The sequence below is a fragment of the Arachis stenosperma genome, chromosome 2, assembly GCF_014773155.1.
Source record: "Arachis stenosperma cultivar V10309 chromosome 2, arast.V10309.gnm1.PFL2, whole genome shotgun sequence".
Classification (NCBI taxonomy): domain Eukaryota; kingdom Viridiplantae; phylum Streptophyta; class Magnoliopsida; order Fabales; family Fabaceae; genus Arachis; species Arachis stenosperma.
Genome location: NC_080378.1, coordinates 5,148,751 through 5,173,852, shown reverse-complemented (window position 1 = coordinate 5,173,852; position 25,102 = coordinate 5,148,751). Strand labels below are relative to the sequence as shown.

The 25,102-nt window shown below is 33.0% G+C and overlaps 2 protein-coding genes across 2 annotated transcripts; one reads left to right on the top strand and one right to left on the bottom strand.

The window, feature by feature from the left end:
• Positions 1 to 344: 344 nt before the first annotated feature.
• LOC130960889 (putative disease resistance protein RGA3) lies at positions 345 to 13,910 on the top strand. Its single transcript, XM_057886396.1, has 4 exons — positions 345 to 815; positions 1,414 to 1,485; positions 10,734 to 13,136; positions 13,397 to 13,910. The coding sequence occupies exons 3-4, from the start codon at positions 10,755 to 10,757 to the stop codon at positions 13,412 to 13,414; spliced, it is 2,400 nt and encodes a 799-aa protein (XP_057742379.1). The 5' UTR covers positions 345 to 815; positions 1,414 to 1,485; positions 10,734 to 10,754; the 3' UTR covers positions 13,415 to 13,910.
• Positions 13,911 to 16,999: 3,089 nt separating this feature from the next.
• LOC130960888 (putative disease resistance protein RGA3) lies at positions 17,000 to 21,943 on the bottom strand. The gene is made up of 2 exons (XM_057886395.1): positions 21,926 to 21,943; positions 17,000 to 21,845 (listed from the first exon to the last, which is right to left on the bottom strand). The coding sequence occupies exon 2, from the start codon at positions 21,643 to 21,645 to the stop codon at positions 17,272 to 17,274; it is 4,374 nt and encodes a 1,457-aa protein (XP_057742378.1). The 5' UTR covers positions 21,646 to 21,845; positions 21,926 to 21,943; the 3' UTR covers positions 17,000 to 17,271.
• Between the last annotated feature and the right edge of the window lie 3,159 nt (positions 21,944 to 25,102).

The window sequence follows — 25,102 nt, the reverse complement described above, 5'->3', positions numbered from 1 at the left end:
TGGAGAGAATGAAGGTCACGCCGTATTGAGAAAGGAGGTTAGTTGTTTTGTTTTCTGTAACTGACGGTAATCCTAATCTTTTCAAAATTTCAAATTAGAAATAATTTAAAATTAATTTATTGCCCATCAAATATTATAAATTTTAAATTAACCCCATTGTATACATTATACAATATTTCTATTGTCTCCTCATACTTTTTCATATTATAAATATTGTAGCTTAAAACCACAGAGAGATAAAGAGAAAAAGTTTATTAGCAGTATATAAAGAGAAGACTATTATAGTAAAAGAAAGAGAGAGAAGAGAATATTTTATTGCTGTTGTGTATTCCTTTTGCATCAAGTTATGCCATTGCTATTTAGTTTCATTAATTTCATTTTGTTTTGAGAAACTGAATTCTCATCCTAAAAAGAGTGAACCGTCCATTAAATAGGCATCCACATCACTAAGCTTATCTTAACACCTCACTTATTTTTATGGCTATTGATTTATGAAAGACTATGTAGCGGCTTATCATTAAGTCAATTTTTATTTTCTAATAATTCATGTATAGAATTAAAAAATATTTATTCTTCGTAGTAGTTTTTTCATTCATACACCATTCATAAATCTTAAGTCATTTGTTAAGTTTTTTTAATTTCAATTCATACTTTTTAGAAAGATGCAATATATTTGTGGCCATCGATAACTACAAATAAAAAATCTTAGAAGATGAATTATTTCTTTCTCTATTTGTTCTATATATTGTAGATCTAGGCGTGTCCATTCCGTGGCCAGTCTTGAAAGATTCTTGAAGGCTTTTTGCTTGGATCAGGTTTGGAACTTTATAACTACACCATTTATTTATTTTTAGCTGTTTTTTCATTCATCTATGCAACAGTGACAAAGAAAAAATGATGTTAATGGAAACAAATTTTTTTCTTAAATGAAAATCTGCATAACTAGTATGAGATTTGAAGGTTAAAAATGAGGGAAGTAAAAAGTTTCACCAAATTTCTCACCTAGAAAATATAAGGAACCAACTTGTACTTATTCAACATTAGCTAGATTTATAATTTATAATTTAGTATTTAGAGTTAAAAATTTATGATTTTGAATATAGAATTTAGGATAAATAAAATAATTTTTAAAAAATTGGAGATGTATAGTTAATTAATGATATGGTATTCGATCACTCTTTTGTTTTTTAATTTTTATTTTCTCAATTGGATACTGGTTTTAAACTTTAAAATGATTTTTCTTAAATAATTTCTTAAATTTTTTTTTTCAATTTCATACCTTTAAAAAATGACTTATAAAATCACTATTTAGGATTTATAAAATCACTGGAGTATCTTGACTATTGAGTATCTGTATGTTGTTCTTTAGCAAAGTGGAACTAACCATGATGATTTATTGTTCTATTATTGTAGAGCTAGCGTGTCCATTCCCTAGCATTTGATTAAGTCTTGAGAGATTCTTGGAGGACCTTTCTCTTGGATCAGGTTCATGAAGCTTTATAATACTCTCCTCATCCTTAGTTTCTTTCTTTATAATTGTCCAGTATAATTATTTTGGAATACTACTACTGCTAACTGCTTCCATGATTTCGTCTATAATAAGTTAATTTTGACGACAAATTTAATACATTAAAGTTAGCATATCTAAGTACAATAATTCGTGTATAGCAAGCACATCCTTCTCTACAGTAGTTTCTATGTAACTTTCTTTTGGGCTTTTTGCTCCGTTGTTAATCAAAATACTGTGTATAGATATAATTATATATTGAATATTAGTGTTTGCTCTGTCACAAAAAAAAAATATTAGTATTTGCTCTAATACCAAAAAAAATATTAGTGTTTGCTCTGATACGCTGAGGGTGTTTATGGGTCGGATAGAATCAGATTTGACTCGGCTAAGACCTGAACTTAAATTATAGCCAAGTCTATTTTTCAAATTCGTATCCGACTGACAAATCTGTCACTTTTCTGACCAAATATTACAAAGTCTAATTTGGAGAGAGGAGAGAGCAACAAAATCCAAAAAATATCTATTTTTCAACTTGCATGCTTAGGCTGAGATTGTATTAAAGTGATAAAACCAAATTGTCATAATTTTTAGTTTAATAATCAAACACCTTAGTTGGTAAAGGTTTTTGAACATTCTTGATTTAATTATTAACATTACCTCTTTTAAATCAAGCTTACAGAATTAATCATTTTTAATATCTTTTTCAATTTGTAAAATAGTTTGGTCTTTAATAGTTTTGTAAATATATCTGCAATTTATTTTTTTGTTGGACAGTATTCTAGTACGACTTCTTTCTCATTCACCAACTCTCTAATTTTGTGAATCGAATATCAATATGTTTGGATCTTCTATGAAATACTGGATTTTTACAAATTACAATAGCTGACTTGTTATCACAAAATATCATTGTTGGAGTACTTTGTTTACTTTATTTCTGTTCGGTTGCTCGGGTGCTTGATGAATTGGGTGGGACTGGTAATGGAACAACGGGGTGTGAGAGAGGATCTGGACTTGAGTGCGAGCTTCGGGAGTGAGGCGTTTGTCCAAGTTGGCGGTGAGTCGGCGGGTGGGGCCACCTACAAGGACATTCTGATGCTTAAGTTAGTGTCCGTACCAAGAGGCGGCCAATTAGGATAAGAAAGGTGACGTACCTTTAGGGAGAGGTAGGTCCCTCCCCATTTATACTCTGTATTCGGGTAGGCCCCCCTGCGATTAGGCCCACCTGCCTGGAAGCTTCTGCTAGTTGTTCAGATTTCCTCTGCGGAATGGGGGGGGGTTTGACGTGCGGGTCGCCTATTAGTTCAGGTCAGTTGACCCGTCTAGTCGGTGATCTGTAATTGGACGGGGTCTTTGATTGATTGGGTCGGAAAAATATCCCCAACGTGCCAACCGTGAAGCCAAAAGCTTGTGGTTGGCGCGTTTGAGTTACTCGCGCCTATTTCGGTCGAGTCCTCCTAAGTCCGGGAGTCCGTTGATGGAGTTCGTGCCTCCAATGTGCGTGAGTTGCCTACATCCGTTGTTTTGGGCTTCGCTTTAGTTTCCATGTTGAGAGCATTTAATGCTCTTTATGATTGATTTGAAAGTCAGGGAAAAAGTACATTATATCCCTACCTTTTCATGCTCCCTTATGACGGCTACCATTTTGCGTTCCTTGCTTTTTACCTTCAAAACTTACCACTTCTCATTTCTCCCTACCATTCTGGACTCTTTCTTTCTTATTGCTGTTACTATCCAGCTTTCATTCTACTATTGGTTTGCTGTGAAATTTGCTGCGCTCGTCTGCATTCACTTTTCCTCCACTATTTCTTTCTGCATCTTCTTGTGGTAGTATTTTATCATTGTTTTTTATACCTGCTTTTCTTGTTGATCATTGTATGGCATCTTCTGTTTGGTTTGCGCTTACGTGGATTAGCCTTGCCTTTGTTAGATAGTTCTTAGCGGGTACCATTAGGTATATTTTTCTTGGATTTAGGCTTTTTCCTGCATTTAGGCCTTGAATTAGTGCAAATAATGTAGGGTAATAGCACAGCAGAATATAGTTCCATCTTTTCATTTTCTTCCGGAGTTTTCGACTTCTTGAGTTGACTTAAGTGGTGCCCCCACTGTAAGTATGGTGCAGTAACCTGCGACATGCAATATTGTGGATCGCTACGCCTGGGTTACCTCTGACGTGAAAGACACGGCTTCCCGGGTAACCTTAGAGGAACTCCAGGAGCTTCGCGACTCCGGGGCCTTGTGTGGAGGTGGCTCGGAAGCGGCAAACTACAGTGTTTTCGTCCCAGGGGATCGGGAATGTATATGCCAAATAAATATGTCGTCTCCCCGAGTGGCCGATTGGCTATGGGTGTACAAACCCATGTTCACCACCCTAGGTGTCTGTCTCCCTTTCTCTCTCTTTGTTATGGGACTGTTGAACCGATGTGACGTAGCCCCGTCACAACTCCACCCAAATAGCTGGGCCGCCATCCGCTGCTTTGAGATGGTGTGTGAGTATTTGGAGCTCCCTTTCTCTCCCTTTTAATATTTTCATAAAAGTACCTTTGATATATCGAAGAATTCTTTTTCCCGCTTACAAATAGTTTGTACAAGGCTCTTTCATAAGTCTGCTAAGCAAACCAACTCCAAATACAATATCTGGTCTGGTTGTAGTTAAATACCTCAGAATTCCAATCAAGTTTTTATAATATGTGTGATGCACTGATCTTCCTTTATCTTCTCTCAGCAACTTGAACTTCTCTTCTACTAAAGTAGGAATTAGTTTTGAATGCTCCATTTAAAATTTCTTCAAAATATTATTTGCATATTTCTTTTATGAAATGAAGCTTCTATCATTTTTCTAAACGACTTCAATCCCAAGAAAATAAGACATGAAGTCCATATCTGTCATTTTAATTTTTTTCATAGTCTCCCTGAATTCTATAATTATCTTTAAATTGTTGCATGTAAAAATAAAATCATCAACATAAGGACACACAATTAAGATTATGAAGTGGAGAGCAAAACAACACAGAGCCACAAACAATGACAAAAAGAAAATCGTTGAGGCCTTGAGGTTGGTGATGGCAGTTGTGGATGAGCAACCAGCCAACTACCGAAGAAGAATGAGAGTGAGAGACACATATTGCCTTAACTAAAGAAGTGTAAGTAATTAGCCTTAGATCCCACATTTAATTAGCTTTAGAATCACTCACTCACATAGATAACACTATCATATTTTTTATTCTCAAATTCACTTATAGCACTCAAATATAGAGGAGAAAATTTCTAACACTTTAAACATACTCATTTCATTTCTATGAAATACACACTCGATAATACATTAAGCATATGTGTTTTTGTATTAGCAATGCTTCATATTAAAATAATAATTTTTCTAACAACTAAAGCTTAATTATACTTGCGTTGAAGGTGACTACTTATGAAGAGTATTATTTCTTATTGGATTTTCGCTTTGACTTTTCGAAATGTCATGCCTTCCAGTAACTTTGAGATATAACTTGTATTAGGAAGTAATATGTCTTCTTAAACTTGCATATTTAGGCTAAGACGATACTAAAGTGATAAAGCTAAATTATCATCGTTCTTAGTTTAATGACCAAACACCTTAGTTGGCAAGGGTTCTTAACATTCTTGATTTAACTATTAACAAGAGAAAATGTTTCATTGTTGCCTGCTTCACTCACTCAAGTAACTTACTTCCTCACCAAACGGGAACAGATGACTCGAGCACTGGTTTAAACTCGGTTATCTATCTAGGTCATTTTTTTTCACAGGTTTGCCCAAGTCATTTCTAAATTAGGCCAAAAAATTAAAAAAAAATTGTGCCTGATCAGACCATGTACACCACTACTAGTATGTAGATAAATTAAAATGTATAGTTTAGGATTAATTGAGATTATTTAATTATATTGAAAAATTAAATTTTATTTTGAAAAAGACTAAAATATTTTTATATAATTAGTTAAAATTATTTTATTATATTTAATCTTAGAAAATTGATTTTGATTTTGATGGTTTCAAAATTTTAAAATTGAGAATATGCATATAACAACCCCACACTCTATTAAAAGACATCCATAAAAGAGAGGCCTTTACATTTATTTTTTTTGGTAGTAAGTCTCTACATCTTTATAAGACATAATTTGTTCTCCATTTTCAATTAGTGTGGGACTTCACATTCCACCTTTTAATGGGCCCAACGTCTTTATTGGCACATTAATTCAAATACGAATTTTTTACAAATTTTTTTTTACAATTTTGTGGACATTGTTTGCTTTGGCACTCGACCCCATAATTTTATTCTTGATGATAGGAATGGCAAAATTTTTCACACTCACCAATCAAAATATGTTCAAAATAAAGAGATCTAAACATCTTTATAAGATATGTTTTGTTCTCTTCTCTAATCAATGTGGGACTTTCATATTCCACCTCTTAATAATGCTTGACGTCCTCATTAACACATTGATTCGAGTATGGACTTTGATACTATAGTAACACTTCAACCTACCAGCTTGTAGATATTGCCCGTGTTGTGATGTCGGATTATACAATCTACAAAACACCGTCAAGGGCATCGAGTAGTCTCAAGTAGTAACCTCACGTGAATGAGGATCGATTTTACGAAAATTAATGGATCAAGCAAGCCAAATCAATTGATTAATCTAGTCAGACTAATAATTTAGGATTTTGAAAGCAATTAATCATAAACAAAAATTGAATGAAGGAAAATAGAAGCAAACAGTAAGTATAGAAAAAAATATATATTTGAAAAAGTTAAAGTTTCAAAGATGTTAATCGTAAATCAATACTTTTCAATTTTCATTCTAATCATGCAACAAATTCTTTTATGGCAAATCATTAATAATTAAACCCCAATCTCTTGATGATTCAATTTCTCTTTAACCTAATTTAATGCTAATCCCTTAGTCACTTAATCAAGAAAAGAGTTGAAGAACGTTTCTGGTTTATAAAACCACAATTTATAAGAGTTAAACCTAGTTGATTCTATGTCACTTATCAATCCAGTTTCAAAACTTACAAATTATGAGAATTAGTTTTCAAGCTTAATTTAATCAATCAATTTTTCAAAAGATTAAAAAAAATTCAAGTCAGAGAAAAATTGTTTCCCAATACATTCAAACCCTTTTGAGATGAAGAACGAAAGCCGTTTTTTAAAGAGAAATCAATTGCATGAACTAGAAACAAAAAAAGTAATTACATTAATTCATAAACTAACAGAACTCCTCAATTTAACTAAGGAGAATTAGAAACTCATGCTTGTTCTTGAAATCCTTAAGAAATTGAAAAAATGTTAAGTGGTGAAAAAGAGAGAGCCCTTAACCAAGTGTCTCTCTCTGCCTTAAATACTAATCTAAAGATAACCGAATTTAAAAATTAAAATTCAAAATTTAAAATTAAATTAAAAATAAATAGAATCAAATCTTTTTTTAATTATTTTTCATTGAGAAGATCTCCCTTGATTGCTTGTGATCTTTAGTAACCGTCAGCATTTAATGAGCTTGTAAATGATCCTTCAAAGATTTAAAATTTGAAAAGCAGATCTTGAGTTGAGGTTCTGGAAGATATTTTGTGGGCTCACGTACAACACGAAGTGGGCTATGTTATACGTGAGCCTTCTTCAAATTGGCTTCAGGAACTGCCCTGGCGTTGACGTGAAAATCTGATAACGCAGACGCTTGCCTCACGCGTACGCGTGAATGTCGAAATGTTTCTTGTTGCGCGTACGCATGCTTGCTGCATTGTACCTGAGATCTTCAACATAATACGTGAGAAGGGGTTGTCACACGTACGCATGAGACCACGCGCATGCATGACATGAAGATTATGCCAATATAGTACGTGAAAACTCTAGTGTTGTACGTGGAGTGTAATGGTCACGCGTACGTGTGAGGCATGCGTACATGTGACGTGAGAGTTGTATCCACGCCCTTCACTCTTTCTTCTTTTAGAGAGCTTCTTCTTCCAGAAAGCTTTCTGTTAATTATAGAAAGTTTTCTGTTTCTTATTGTTTTTCTTCTAAAATTTCTTGTAATCAATAAAAATGAACTAATCAAAATAATATCAATTCTAACCTTAAATTTGTTGATTATCCATAAAAATTCTTAATAAATCAATTAAAATAAAGAAAGAAAAATACTAAAAATACGCACGCATCGTGTTGGTATTTCGTTCCTCATAGATTTTTTTTTAATGGTAGCGGGATGACAACAAAACCTTCTTCCTCTACACTCACCTATCAAAATGCGTTTACAGAAGAGAAGTCGTCATAGTTTTACTTTTATAAAGCATGTTTTATTTGCCTATTTAACTGATGTGAGACTTTACATTGCATCTCTCGAATCTCGAATCTCGAATCATTGCTGTCTTGTCTTTCTTGACCGTTTCTGCTAGTTGTTAAATCATCTAAATTGATTGTATTAACTCCTAAATTTTCCAGTTGTGTTTGTCTTGATTTTTTTAGTGTCTTTGGCTATGTTTATTTATGAGGACACAGAACATTGAGATATAAACATAAAGACATAAAATTGTGTTTGACAAGATGAGATATAAATATAAATATTATATTTTAGAATATTAAATTAGTACATTTTGTATTCTAAAAAATAAAGACACTAAATTGAGACACAACTTATTTTTTATTTTTTTATTATCATTATCAATTTTTTATATTTATATTTTTTATTCTACATTTTGTGTAAAAAAAATAATTTTTTTATTATTTATTCTATTTTATATTTAGTTTATCATCAAATAAAATAGCAGTTCAAATCACTATAAATACAAAAAAAAAATTATTATTTTTACTAAATTTTTTTATAATACAAATAAAATACAAAAATATTAATTTTTGTGTCTTTGTCATTTATACTCAATGTCTTATTTTATTTTATTCTCAAAATTAAACACGGATTTATGATTGGTGCCTTGAATTTTTCCAAATCATCCTTTATTTATTAGGCAATGTGATTTTTCTGATCTTTTATTTCTTTCTTTGGCACCAGGCAGTATCATGTTGCCATTACACGTATTATGCCTTGCTATGGGCAATTCCTAATTTGTTTTCCCTTTTTATGGTTAGCCTTTCAGTCCCTTAAACGGGTATTGAGGGATGTTACAGAAAAACACTTCCATCAAAATAACAAACAGAACATAAATTCAAATAAGCAAGAATCTTTGCTATGCAAAGCTAATAGAAGAAAAGACGAAACACAAGTATAACAATATCTCCTCTAATAATAGAAATCGACCTCGCGTCAGGTAGCACACTAGCACCTATGATCTTATCATTGTTTTTTCAATTAGGTTAATTATTCTATTGGTTCTACATATTTTAAATATTTTTGATATAATAAATTTAAATATTATTTAGTAATTATTAATTTATATTTTTAAATATTAAAATATTTAATTTAATTTTATATATTTTAATTTTGTTTATTTAGTTATTAGATTTTTTGGTGACTATTTAGTTATTAGATTGAGATTTATGCTAATGGATTTAGAATTTTTTTTATTTTAATTTAATAAGAAGTTATAAATATCTCTTAAATTATTGTAGTCATTATTAAGTGATTAGAAGTGTAAAAATATCTTTTTTGATTTCGTGATGAAATCATAGTGTGAACAAGTGAGGTAGAGTGAATCATTCTCTTATTATATCAGAAAATTGGATAGAAAATTGAGTGATTTCCTTCTATTCAATTTTCAAATTATAGTATTGACAAATTAAGTTGAGTAAGTTAATAAAAAAATTGGATAAAAAAATAGAGTGATTATCTTTGTATTTAATTTCAATTTATCCCTTTTGTCTTCCATTTCAATTTTAATATATCCTTTTCATTCAATTTCAATACTTGTCTTTTTATTTATCTTTTTTTTTTATTTATCATTTGGTATCGTATTTCAGATATTAGATTAATCCTTATTTATCTATATTTGTTCTTTTTGTATCTTAAAACTCAAAACAAGAGTTACAATGTCTCTCGCGTTGTTCTTCATGTACTTGTCATTCTTATCTTTTTTGTTTGTGTTTCATTATTATTTTATCGTTCTTGTCGATTTCATTATTAAAAAAAAATAGAAAAACATACGGTACAAAAAGAAAAGAAAAAAAAGACCTCCTTTGTATTTGTTCTTTTTGCATACTATTTTTTCAATTACAAAATTTAAGGACAAATTTTTTTTTTTAGAGAGGAGAAGAATAATAAATGCTTCAAATGTTCTTGTTATAAAGAATTTAAACATTATTTAGTAGTTATTAATTTATATTTTTAAATATTAGAATGTTCAATTCAATTTTATATATTTTAATTTTGTTTATTTAGTTATTAGATTGGTATTTATGTTAGTGAGTTTAGAGTTTTTTTTATTGAGTTAATAAGAGGTTAAACTTTTAGTCCTCATTGAGTTATTATAGGTGAGAAAACTCCTTTTTTTATTATTTCATGATAAAATTATGGTATGCACAAGCAAGATTGAGTGAATTTCTCTTTTGTTGTATATGAAAATTGGGTAAAAGGTTGAGTAATTTTCTTTGATTCAATTTATAAACTATAGTATGGACAAGTTAGGTTGAGTGAGTCTTTTTTTTGTTGTGTTAAGAATTCAGATAAAAAGTAAAGTAATTCTCTTTGTAGTTTGTATTTAATTTATCCCTCTTATTTTTTTTTTTTTTGAATTTAATAGATTTTTTTCATTCAATTTTAATACTTGTGTTTTGTTTATCTTTTTTTTCTTATTATATAGTTTTACTAAATTTGTAATTTAATTCCTATATTTTCTTTTTAATTGAATCCTTACATTGTTTTTAATTTTGTAATTAGATATTTTTGTGTTAAAAATATTAAAATTAATGAAATATTTTTCTTAAAATACTTGTAGTCAAAGATCAAATTAAATTCTTAAAGGTAGATACCTTTAATTTGGAGAAAAATATTCAATTGACTCTAATATTTTTTATAATGGTAATCAACTAATTACAAAATCAGTAGAGACTCTAATATCCACTTGTTTTATTAGGATATTTTTGAAATTATAGTATATTATATTGTTTATACATTAACCATGAAATTAAGTACTTTACTAGTACTTCTACATTGGTGCAGCTGTAATACCCCCCCCCCCCCCCCCCTTTTCCCCCCCTCCCCTTCTTTTTCTTTGTGTGTTTAACCTTTCTTTTCAATGTTATATTTTTTTCTAGGCTGTTTCCACTGATTCTCTAATGGCTGATGTGTCTAGTATGATAACAACACTTTTGGGCAATCTAGAAACAAAATATTTTCAAGACATTGCTCTGGTATTTGATCTTAAGGATGAATTGGAGGAACTTCAAAGATTAATGGGAGTCCTCTCTGCCTGTTTCTCTGACTTTGATACCGAGAACAAGCATACAGATAATATGTGGTGGAGGGAAGTCAGAAAGGCACTTGATGATGCTAGAGTCATTTTTGAGGAAATAGAGTATGAGGCAAAGCGTAATGCAGTGGTCAAAATGAAAGGAAGCATCAGCACAAAGATATTCATATTCTTCACATGCTTTAGGAGTCCATATGCATTTCGCATCAAGATAGCCAACAGAATCCAGGATATAATGCAGAAGATACATGAGCTAATATCGCAAGGAAGAGAGAGTGGAATAATTGAACATGTCAACACTCGAACTCGGGAACTCACATGGGCAAAAAATCCTTATACATGGGACCAATTTAAGCCTGTTGGTAGACTTGAAGAGAAAGAGGAGATTATAAAGTTATTAATGAGACAACAATCACATGCTAATAATGTTGATGTGATATCGATTGTTGCGATGGGAGGTTTGGGAAAGACTACACTTGCTCAAATGATTTATAATGATGATAGAGTGAAGGAGCACTTTAATATGTTAATGTGGGCGTGTGTGTCTGATGCTTTTGATTTAAGGAACTTGATACGAAGAATTATTCATGCTGCCTCAATTTATATTGATGCGAATTCTAGTTTGGAACATATGGTATCTCTTCTCAATGAAATGTTACATGGTAAGAGATTCTTACTGGTGCTAGACGATGTTTGGATTAAAGGCCACGACAAATGGGCTGAATTGAAAAGTTACTTGTTGAAGGAAGGTAGTGACGCAAAATCAGAAGGCAGCAAAATTATAGTCACAACTCGTAGCAAGGATGTTGCTTCTATTGACGGGAATGGTCATATAATCGAGTTACAACCACTTTCTGAGGATGAATGTTGGAAAGTGTTTGCAAACTTTGCATTCAAAGAAGAGAATGAAGAAGACAAGTATCCATGGCTCAAGCAAATTGGGAAACAAATTGTTGAAAAATGCGAAGGATTGCCCCTCGCTGCAAAACTTTTAGGTTCCTTCCTGTTTACCCGTGAGAAATTTATGTGGCAAGAAATAAAAGATGCAGAGTTCTGGAAACTAGATGACAATATCTTGTGGTCACCTTTGAAATTGAGCTATGATCACTTGTCACCAATATTAAAGCAATGTTTTTCATACTGCTCTTGTTTTCCAAAGGGTTATGAATACAATGTTACTGATTTGATTATGTTTTGGATGGCACATGGCCTTCTCCAACCGACACATGAAGGGCGACATGTAGAAGATATTGGAAACCGGTATATTATGGATCTTATTTCATCATCTTTGCTTCAAATTCAAGGTCCTTCTTTTTACGACTTCCTTCATTTAGAAAATCCAATGCCGTATGAGACAGTCAAAATGCATGGTGTTTTATATGGTCTTGCAAAATCAACAATGAAAGAGTTAGATGAGACCAGAACCATTGTATCACCATGGCTAAAAGAAGAATGGAAATGGGCATCCAAGAAATTCAACTCTGTAAAGGCGTTGCACTTACAACATATGGAATTGAAGGTTTTGCCTGATGATTGCTTTGCCAATATGAAGCTTTTAAGATACCTAAATCTTGGAGATTGTATTTTGGAGAAACTCCCCATTTCTATTTGCACGTTGCAAAATCTACAGTTTTTGAATCTTCATCGTTGTCACAATTTACAGGAGCTTCCCAAAAATATGGAAAATCTCGTCAGCCTTCAAGTTTTGTTTTTGACAGTCAATGCTATAAATTTGTCCTCTCTGAATATAGGGCGCTTCCAACAACTTAAGACCTTATTTCTTTTGGATTGTGTGAATCTATTGTCCCTACCGGCTGCTATCGGTTGCTTGAGTACTTTAAGGAAGCTATTGATTCATGGGTGTGATGAGCTGATGAATTTTGAGGATGAAGATGAAGAAGAAAAGCAACATGTAGAAGATCATTATTTAAACCTTAGAGTACTTGAGATTGTTGGATCACACAAGTTGGAAGCATTACCTAATTGGCTTAAAAGAGCTGGCAAATTAGAAAGTTTGAGGATAGCGGGTACAAGGATAAAATCATTCCCAGAATGGTTTCCAATCTCTTCCTCTCTTGAGAGACTAGATATCTATTCTTGTCCAAAATTGTCATCTCTCCCCATAGCCATGGATCGACTTCATCGTCTGCAACATTTAGAAATTGTTGATTGTCTCAAATTGTGGGCAAGGTACAACAAGCATACAGGTCCAGATGTGCACAAAATTAATCATGTCCCACATTGCAAGGTAAGTCAAATCTATCCATATTCAATAATTTAGCATGAAAAATATTGGAAATTTAATCACTATTAAATTTATAATTTTTATAAGCATCAACTGTAGTCAGTATCTATAAATAACACTGTTAACAAGTGAATCTTTTGTTTGGACAGTGGAGTCTTGTTTGTTGTCAATGATTTCTACTTGAAGTTCAAGTATCGTTTCAATCATTAGTGTACCCTTTGAAAATTTGTTTTTGGTGTACCTTTTGAATTTTTATATTTCAGGTTGATTATTATTATTGAATAAAGATTTAAGGCCAGGGAAGAAAGGATATTGAAAGGGTCTTTTGCTATTATTGCATCATCAACATGGAGAGTGAGCAAAGAGGTTAAATGGATATGAAGGTTGAGAAGACAATGAAGGTGGTACCCATGTCACTTCAAGAATTAGGTTATTTGGTTCTATTTTGTTTTATTTTGTGTTGTTCCCGTTCTGATTGCTTTGTAGCCTTTGTTTGGCAGATGATGTTTTTAGCTATTACTTTAGTCTGTGTCCATGCTTCTGTTGCTTTTGTCTGTTAAAACTAAAATAAAGCCATGTTTTTAGCTATTAGAGTTTCTTTAGTTTTGGGGTGTGAACTAGGTTTGGTTCATTTGTGTTTGTCTTTGGATTAGTATTTGTATTTGTCTATGATGACAGTAAAATTTCATTATCACTGTTGTGGAGAGTGAATATAGATCTTGTTACACTGTGAGGTTGAACTAAGATATATATGATGTTATCTTCCCCTCTTTCTTTCATTCTCTCTGATAGTTTCATGAGATTATTTCATTAAATCTCCTGCTGAACTGCTTCTGTTTTGAAGTTTTAAAAAGACCTTTATTCAAAATAAAAAACTTTTTATATAATAATTTATGTAATGATAATGTGTTACATCCCAATTTTATAAGTAGTGTAATTTTGTGTGTTTACGGACGCTGCAAAAGTAAGGTTAAAAGAAAAAAAAAACAATTTTACAACAATTGCGTGCGAAATTGACAAGGCAATTTACTCGTACAGTTTCACTATTTGCAAAATTGGGACAAGTTTTTTTTTTTCTATTCTGCATGCACTGCCAATGAAATTTAAAAAAAAATGATATCAACAAACTAGATACAATTTTATTAATTTATTGATATTTTTTATTTTTAAGTTAATCTATTAATTTTAAAATATATAAATGTCAAAAAAAATCTAAATTATGTTATTGGTTCAAATTCTAAAACATATATTGAAGATTTTTGATAGTCTAAAAAAAAGGGGTTGAATTTATGACATTCTTTAAACTTGATTAATTAGTCCTCAAACCAAAAATTAAAACTGTACTTTTATTCAGATTGCGAGATAGACTATATAGGAGATAATTTTATTTTGTCTCATAGCGAACGAAAACAGAAACAGAGCACAGAAGAAGAAAATGACACAATCATATATCTTGATTTAGCTACCTTGTGCAATACAGACTACATCCAGTCTCCACCACAATAGTGGTGAAATTTTCACTATCTTTTCAAGTATTACATACACTAATTTCCAAGAATTCAACTTAATTCTATCAGGGACAAACCAAATTTCTACCAAAACTTTATTTGACTAGGTTTACTCACTAGACTTTCAACTACTAAGTACTCACCCAACTTGACAAGAAAATTCTCTCATGATCATGATACAATTACTAATTGCTCACCCAACTTAGTAAGAAATACCTCTCAGATACAAGATATAAAACAAAAATACAATCAAAAGAGATTTGGCATAAATATTGGGGTAAAAAACATGATTAAGCCAAGGGAGAAAAGAAATTACATGAATCAGCCAAACTCAAAATTGATTCACGAATCAGCCAAAGCATATTATTATATAATTCGAACCAGCTTGGTTCGAATTAGAATAACATGTAATTCGAACCAAAGGAACTCGAATTATGATGGAAGACGTGATGGATGTAATTCGAACTACAATTGAGCATAATTCGAACTAGGTGAGTTCGAATTACTCAAGAAGACGACGTTCTATGTAATTCGAAGTAAGTTGGTTCGAATTACATGATGAACAGTTCGAATAATAATAATAATAATAATAATAATAATAATAATAATAATAATAATAATAATAATAATGTTTAAACATACTTTATTATATTAGGTTAGATAAAAATTAAACTATTTAAATAAATAATTAGGTGTCTAGAAGTCAAGTCTTAGAATAATTTTTTGGGAATTATTTATCATATTATAAATTCATAATTATGTAAGTATGTGGAGGATTTATTTTTTAAATTACGATTTTAAATTAAATGGCTTTCAATATTATTAGATTGTCTTATTTTTAAATTGGTCAATTCATTTTATATTTATATATTGTAATTATTTATTTTGTAACGAGTACAACTAAAATTTTAATAACAATTATTAAATTAAACATTGTTACTATGAGTACTATAAAAGTTTGTAATGTACTCGTTACTAACCTATCACATAATACAAATTTTTAATTGAATGTAAATTTCATAGCATAAATCTAATCCATGTAATTATTTTAATAAACCAACCATTATATCTACATGGAGCCAATGCTAAATCGAATTCAATTAGTTCGATAATACTAGTCTATGAAAAAAATTGTATTTTATAAAGTTTAAAAATTTTTAACATGTAATAGGTTAGTAACGAGTACATTACAAACTTTTATAGTACTCATAGTAACAATGTTTAATTTAATAATTGTTATTAAAATTTTAGTTGTACTCGTTACAAAATAAATAATTACAATATATAAATATAAAATGAATTGACCAATTTAAAAATAAGACAATCTAATAATATTGAAAGTCATTTAATTTAAAAACGTAATTTAAAAAATAAATCCTTCACATACTTACATAATTATGAATTTATAATATGATAAATAATTCCCAAAAAATTATTTTAAGACTTGACTTCTAGACACTGAATTATTTATTTAAATAGTTTAATTTTTATCTAACCTAATATAATAAAGTATGTGTAAACCTTATTATTATTATTATTATTATTATTATTATTATTATTATTATTATTCGAACTGTTCATCATGTAATTCGAACCAACTTACTTCGAATTACATGTAACGTCGTCTTCTTGAGTAATTCAAACTCACCTAGTTCGAATTATGTTCAATTGTAGTTCGAACCATATAGGTTCGAATTACATGCATCACGTCTTCCATCATAATTCGAGCTCCATTGGTTCGAATTACATGTTTTCCTAATTCAAACCAAACTGGTTCGAATTATATAGTAATTTGCTTTGGCTGATTCGTGAATCATTTTTGAGTTTGGTTTATTCATGTAATTTCTTTCCTTCCTTGGCTTAATTGTGTTTTTTGTCCTAAATATTGACTTTTTTCTCCAAGTACCTCTCTCTGCCTTTTTTCTTAATGACTTTTTCAAGATGTCTCACTTATATGCCTTTCATCACTCATCACTCATCATACGGTTTCTTTTTTTGAACGTGCTTTTTTTTTGGTCAACGGACGTGCTCATCATACAGTGTTGAGTGGTAAGATTATTCTTGTTCTTTATGGAGGATTTTCACAGAGAGTGAAGAATACATCAAGTGGCTGACCAAAAAAAAAAAAAGAATAGATCAAGTATTCAAGTGAGTGTCATTGGTAATCATCAACTTCTAGAAAGCTAACCAATCCTCTAACTATGGTTAATTAGACAAGTTAATTTTTATAATGATTCTTTCACATCACAGAAATTATCTAGACTAAAGCAGGTATTAAGAACCAGGCCTATGAAAAACCAAAAATGAAGTAATTAACCACACACAGACTAGCACTAAATTTATGGATTGAACATACACACCAGAGAATCATTGATTCTGAGCTAAATTTATCTTCCAGAGCTTATTATACTAAAAAATATTTAGTACATATGTTCGATTACTATGCAGACGACACCATTGAAACGTTAAAACTGGCACAACTGAAAATATGAACTAAATTTTGCATGCCATTCAGAGTGCAGAGATTACTAAGAACAAAATAATAATTAGACTAGGAACAACTCTGCTAGTGTTTACTATATGATGGTATGGAAAATGCAAACGAAATTTACCTGAAAATCTACTTCCACCTAATTGGATAAGACACTATGGTCGTTGTTGTTGCTGGTGCTATTATTGTTGTATGCTTCCAGAACAGGACAATTTTTTATATCACGTTTCAAATCTTTCTTCTCCAGTATATACTGTGGAAGTGTCCTTAACTTTGGGCAGTTTTCAATTGACAAAGCAGAAAGCAATGGCATGATATTGGCATGGCTGCCATTGCCAGACCAGTCTTCCCAGCCATTCATGATTTCAAAGCAAAGCTTTTGCAATCTGGGAAATGCAACTATTGATGAGGAAACTTGGTCGCAGCTGACAGCATTGTCCGGTGACAATCCTAGAAAATCAGAGCCTACAATCTTCACATTAGGCATATACCTGATCTCAAGTGATTCAAGAGAAAGCAGGTGCCCAAGAGAGGGTAAGATACTGCATTTACTCCAATGAGCAAGCACTAGGTGCCTTAAATTCCTCAATGTTTTCATCCAATCAGGCAACAACTGTCCTCGATAAAAGAATATCTCAAGGCATTGCAATTCAGGAGGCGCTTCCAATGCATTAAGTACACCTTCGTCATGGTTAATCTCTGAACCTACAGAAGAGAAGCACAGTTCCAAGCCAAGCAGGTCTTTCTTATTTTTCAAACATGCTTTTGAAGCTTCATCAACACAAGTTTCACCTCCCAAACCATCTATGGTGATGGACCCTTGAATGAGATTTAGCTCTTTCAAATCTCCAAGATTGCATGCTTTGCTACCAGCAACACTACTCCCAATGAAACGACTCAATGTTCTGAGCAAAGTTAAATTTGCAACCCCTTTTGGTAAGTAGCTAAGACTTGTCGTCCAAAGAATCTCAAGATGCCGCAACTTGATTAGATTTCCTATGCCTTTTGGTAGTTTTTGAAGTCTATCACATCCATTTAGATTCAAAGTTTGCAAATGAAGCAAGCCACAAATAGCTTTAGGCAACTTCTTCAAATCACGATTAAAAGATAAGTCAAGATACCTTAGAAGTAACAATTCCCCAATGTTTGATGGAAGCTCTTTGATCAAACAAGAGCTCAAGTCCAATGCCCTGACCACCTTCAAATGACTCAGTACTCTAGCAAGGGTCGTTGGATCTGAAAAGAAATACTCAGACAAAATCATCAAAGTGCGTAGTTTCTTTGCATTGGCAATGGACTCCGGCAGAGAAGATTGAGCTGCAATGATTAGGGTGCAATGACGAAGTATTGTGGGATCATCAGCCACTCTAGCCTCCTTCATATAGTCAATAAGCACTCTGTGGGATTCATTTTTTGCAAGAAAATGGATTAAGTCGCTCATTCCACTCTCCAATTTGCACTTGAAGCAACCATGACTATCCTGATTAAATTCTTCAAAGATGTTGCGGTCTAACAATTGTTTAATGTACTTCCACCCCTCTCTTTCCATTTCGTTTTCAACTGAGGCAATAAAACCTTGTGCCATCCACAGTTTGATTAACTTGCCCACATCTATGGAATGATTCTTAGGAAAGACTGAACAATACAATAAGACTTGTCTCAATTCGGGTGGCATCGAAAGATAGCTCATCATAACTGAAGACATCAATTCTGCTGAATCCCACGTCTCACTTGCCAATACTTGTTGCCACTCTTGTATGGAATTCTTGCCACGCAAGATATTACCAAGAGATTTCGCCATCAGCGGCACGCCTTTACACTTCTGTACAATGTCTTTTCCCACTTCATTGAACATTTCTTCTGCTTTTGTCTCGTTAACTGAATGACCAAATGCATAGTCTTTGATAATTGACCAACAAGCCGAGTCAGAAAGAGGATCGAGAAGCACGATGTTTGTTTCTGAACATATTCTTTCTGAAATCCCCTTGTTTCTTGTGGTAATCAAAGTGCGACTTCCCAGATCGGTGAAATGGAACCACTGCTTTAGTTCTTCCCATTGGAGATCATCTTCAAGCCAGACGTCATCCAGAACGAAAAGGCATCTCTTATGATCAAAAGTTTGACGAAATTTAAACAACAGTGCTTCGAGGTCAGTCTCATTCAATGATTTAGCAGTCACACTTTCTATAATGGACCTTATGATCCGGTTAAGATTGAATTCCTCGCCAACAAATACCCATGCCCTGCAATCAAAATACTTCATCACTTCAGGAGTGTTGTAAACAAGTTGTGTCACTGCCGTCTTTCCTATTCCAGCACCTCCCACAATAGAAATAAATTGAATGCGCTCGGCTTGACCATCATTGCTAAGCAGCTTCCCAATTAAAGCTCCGGTAACATCATCTCGTCCATGTATTCTTGCTACATGAACAAATGAAGTCGTCGGTTGCCTTGCTTTTTCCTCCTCGCTCTCCTCTTCATAACTCAAATCGCTATCAAGTTCATCTTCCATGATTGGGTTTTGAGTTCCTCTTGGAGCTGCTGAGAGATCCCTTTCTAATAATTGCCACTGTTTTGAGAAAGGAGGTGCACGACGCAAGATAAAACAAAGATACTTTGCAATATGAGGCACCCCCTGAGACTTCAATGTAATGTAATTGCAGTATTTCTGGAAGACTTTCTCTGGATCAGAGAAAGTGGATAACTCGTCCCTGATAATGGACAAACAGTGCTGCTCTTCAAGATTCTTCAGGTGAATGATGTCCATCTCTTTGGATCCAGCTACTCGTGCAACATCCATCTTGCGTGTTGTTATTAAGAGGGTACTTCCACGAGCCCCGCAATCTAAGCAGTTCTTTAGTTGTTCCCACTTGTGATAATCCTGGCTCCAAACGTGGTCCAACACAAACAGGTATCTCTTTCCCTCAATGAGATGACGGATTTTCAAAAACAAGCTATCCAATTCAAGCCCATGTATCGGATCAGATGTAAAACACTCCAACATGGCCCTTGCAATGTTTTTCAGATTGAATGGCTGTGAGACATACACCCAGCTCTTCAACTCAAAATTCTTGCACACTACATCACTGTTGTACACAAGTTGGGCCAGAGCAGTCTTTCCTATTCCAGCAATTCCTCCTACAATAGAAATTGTTTGAATACCTTGGACTTGGTCATCATTGCGGCATAACTTTGCAATCAAATCACTTAGCTCATCATCACGGCCATGTATTGCTGCTTTAAGAACCAACGAAGTTGTAGGTTGTTTTGCTCTCTTCTCCCACTCAGTTCGAATCGAACCACTATGAAGTCCCCATTCTTCTTCTTCTTCTTCTTCATCGGAGTCTATTGCTTTCGGGACATACCTTTCTATCACTTCTCTCCATCCTTGTACAGTCCCTGAACTTGACCTCAACCTATCACCAAGAGACTTTGCATTAAGAGGCAACCCGAGACACTTCTGTGCAAAAACTGCACCAAATTCACTGAAAAACTCCTCTTCTCCTAAGTCTGCCGGTATGGATGCTGTCTCCTTGGCAATGGACCAACAATGTCGATCTGAAAGATAGCTCAGAGGAAGGAACTCTGTCTCTCTGGATCCTGCTGCTCGTGCAACTGCCATCTTGGAAGTGGTTATCAAATAAGTACTCCCAGAAGCCCCATGACTGAGAAGGATCTTTAGTTGTTCCCAATCGTAACTGTTTTCACTCCAAACATCGTCCAGAACAATAAGGCATTTTTTCTCCGAAATCATCTCAGCACTTCTCTGAAACAAGCTCTCCAATCCAACCTGATTGCGTATGATATCATCTGTCCAATTTTCCAGCAAGGACAGAGCGATCTTAGACAGGCTGAATTCTTTGGAGACATAAATCCATGCCCTTAAATCGAAATGAGGGATCACTTGTTCATGGTTATAGACGAGACGGGCCAATGCAGTCTTTCCTATTCCAGCCTCTCCAACAACAGATATGCACTTGATATCACCCTGTCTTTGACCGTCCGTGTTCAACAATTTATCAACTAAAGTTGAGCTTTCACGTTCTCGACCATGTAAATTCAGGTTAGCAATTCGAGTTCGGTTTACCTCGCCGCGTTGAGACTCTAATGACATCCTCCTATCGAGTGTTAGTTGATTCAAGCTGGCTTTGAGTCCCAGCTTGTCACTATAGCATAGGGTCATCAATTTATTGAGGACTTCCTCCAATTTACGGGGGCCACGTTGTCGAAGAGGATTTAGTAAAGAAGCAGGGTGGTTTAGAAAGTGAACCTTTTTAGCCTTCTGAATTTTCAGTCCTTCCAGAATGTCTACGGTGTCGTAGCATAGATCCTTAATTCTTTCCAGCCTATTCTTCACGTCTGAATCCCTCACTTGACGACCCTCTACATCGTCATTGACCTGTAGGAGAATTTTATATATATCCCGTATCGTCGATGACGTGCTTTCATCTACCATCGGAAGTCCTTCCCTATACAGTAGCTCAACTGCCATGTTCATGAGTAGAGCCGCCATAGAAGAGAGATCCAAGCAATCCTCTCGAAAGGTGTGACTCTACTGGTCTCGTCGGACTCGCAGCTCGCTTCTCTTTTCTCGCCTCCGTCGTTGCTGCTTTCGCTGCTCGGTCCTACTCCTCTGATCTCTCGGAGCTGTCACTGGCGTCAACCCGCAAGACCCTAGTTGCCGCCGTCGCTTACTCCGATCCGTTGCCGTTTCTGCCCCTTTTTTTTTTTTTAGTTAGTAGAAACTCGAATTCAAGGTCTTTAAATAAAAATGAAAAAATTATGCCACTTACAGGCTGACACCGTTTCTATTTTCTAAAACCTTGTTTTCTGAGTATTGAATATGAGTGACTGTTTACATGGGACTGATATTAGTAGGATATCTATATTTACAAGAAGATTCTTACTTCAATGCGACGATTAATTTAGAGAGCAATCCTAGAGTTTTTTCAAAATTTATTGTTTTTATTATATTTTTAGTTATTAATTAAATTTTTTTAATTTAATAATATATTTTAATTTATATATTTACATATTAATAATTAATTAATAATAAAAATAATAAATTTAAACACTTTTTAATATTTTTTATTAATTAATATGTATCAGTATAATAAAAACTAAAAAAAAAATATCACCTAAACTATATTATCTTAATTATCATTTATTCAAAGCTTTATCGTCTTTTTTTATAGACTTACGACTTTTAACATATATCCGATTTTTGGTGTTAATATCTCCTGGATGTATTTCTCTAACAACATCTCAACAAATGTCACCATTTAGATCAAGCTGGTCCGTATCATGGATTGGAGGCAGTAAAAAATATATATAGATTATAATATCATAATATTAATCTGATTTTTTATTTAAATAAATTAAATAAATATTTTAATTATTAAAATAAATAATTATAAAAATTATTATCAAAATTCGTTCTCTAGTCTTATTTCGTTTACAATAGCATGTGTGCGTGACACGTGTAAACAAGATATGTGCAAGCTTATTTCGTTTACACCGTAAATAAAATATGTGTTAAATTAATACGTTTGCAATGTAAACGAGATACAATATGACAAATTTGCAACTGCTATAAAAGGATGTGCAACTATTGACATTCTCCACATACATTTTATTTCTTCTTCACCCCTATTTTTCTTACAAAGAGTAGGCAAAGATGTCCAACAATAGCAGATATATAGTTGTCCGTGTGTACCCCAATTGTCGTATGAGAAACAGTAACAATGGGGTGATATTTGAGTGTGAGAATCCATTATTATTGCACATTTGATGTGTAAGTTCGTTATTCGAGTTTAAGAGTTTGATATTGAGCAATCTTAGTGGCACATGGAGAAGAAAAATCGGAAGGGTGGGGTATAGGTTGCTAGTACCGTTGGGTAATGGAGTATTCCAGTTTCGACTATTTCGGCTCCAGCGCGATGAGCATGTGCAACTCATGTTTGACATCCATGGAAGAATCATGGCGGCACAAGTGATGGAACTTTCCGCCGAAGTTGGTGATATTGGTGGTGGTGGTTCTATACACTCGACATTTGTGTAGGATGACCCACCTCTTACACCACCACCGATTCATGTTGCCAGTTCAGTGGAAGACATGGAGGTGGGTGAGGAAGACTCCGACGAAGAGTATGTTGCGAATAGCAACGATAATAATTCTTCTGAAGATGATGAGGAGGATGAGTTTGTACCGGAGACACCGGCCGAGATAGTGGGGCGCTATGTTTTGCCTCCTCCCCTACCACCCGATTCCGGCGCTATCAGATGTACCAAGTAACTATCATACATTAGATTTGGACGCCATGCATGAGAAATCTCCATTTTCTAACACAGTAGAAGAGGATTACAACCTAAATGGTGAGGTAGAGTTTCAGGTCAGTCACAAATTCAAATGCCGAGATGCAGTAATATAGGGTGCGAAGAACTACAGTATTCGCAGGAGTGTTGAGTACCGAGTGGTCGAATCAGACCGATTAAAGTATCTTGTGCATTACCGTCAAGCTGCAAATAGATATCCATGGAATCTCCGTATTGTCCTCCGACAAAATCTTGGATACTGATGAATTCAAGTTTAATTGAGACGTATTAACTCATTTATTATTGTTATATATTGAGTAGTTTCCAACCATAGATGTTTTATTTCGTTAGAGAGGTCTGGAGGGTTAGTGAAATGCATATTTGTTTAGTACTCACCATGTTCCAAAACCATCGACAATTACACAGCAGTCTTATCTGCAAGATCATCCTGCCGTTGATACAGTCCAATTCATCCGTCAATATTTCTGTTATGCAAAGTGCAGTCTGACAGAACTATCACATCAAATCCTCTTACAGAACAAATGGAGTCGTTGAATATAAGTTCTTTAAACACTCAAAATTTTATTGAAAAAATAAAATACCAAAATAAAATTTAAAAAAATCTATAAAAAAATTTGAATAATTATTAAAACTAAATATATTCTAACTTCAAACTCAACACTTGTAGTTACATAGCTTTTGTTTAGTTTTTAAAGAAAATAATGGCACCTACAAAAGTAATCGAAGCTAGGGGTGTATATAGGATCGAGTGAAATTGGGTTCGTCTTGATTTGGATCCGACTCTAAATAATGATCAGGTCTATTTTTGAGATTCTTACCCAACTTTAGACCTGGTGAAATCACACTACTTTCGACCTTTTGGGCTACACTAAAACCGGGTCTTCATCTGGTCTTGATAAATTTTATATCAAAAAATTATAATGCTCTCATTTATAAAAAAGAAAAAAAATACTTGTTATAGAAAAGTTGATAACTATACTTGAACTTGAATTTATCTCTAAATTCTAATTTCATGCTTCTTTAATCTATTTCCTAATTCAACAAATGTGATTAAAAATAAAACAATAAACTTATAATTAATATAACATAATATTAGAATTAATTTAGAACATATATACATTTTTTAGTCCCCTAGTGTGCACATGGGCTGGATGAAACCAAATTCGTTTTGATCGGACTCTAACCCTAAATAATGACTGAATCTATTTTTGAGACCTTTATCCGATCCTAAACACAGTGAAATTACACCAAATCAACCCCAAAATATTCGGATCCGAACCAAATTTTTGGGTTGGGTCGAGTCATGTAAAGCACATAAATTAAAGCATATATATTACAACTATATAAATGTATACATAAAAAATTAATTATTAAATAAATTATTTGTATAAAATATATATAAAAGATAAATTAAATAATATATATTTATGGATAAATATATTATAATTAATTTGATGGTTAATGTTTGTATGCAGAATTGTAGATAGATTTTTTTTATATATTATGGGGTATGTAATGACAATATATAGAAAACAGACAGATAATGATAATTAAGTATTGGTTGATTTTGATTCGGTCCAAGTTAAATAAGTTGGCCAATTTTCATTTTCTATAACTTGGAAGTTTGGTTTCGA

What these genes read in the sequence shown, in the direction of transcription:
- LOC130960889 (XM_057886396.1), top strand. Translation starts at nt 10,755, where the DNA reads ATGGCTGATGTGTCTAGTATGATAACAACACTTTTGGGCAATCTAGAA.
- LOC130960888 (XM_057886395.1), bottom strand. Translation starts at nt 21,645, where the DNA reads ATGGCGGCTCTACTCATGAACATGGCAGTTGAGCTACTGTATAGGGAA.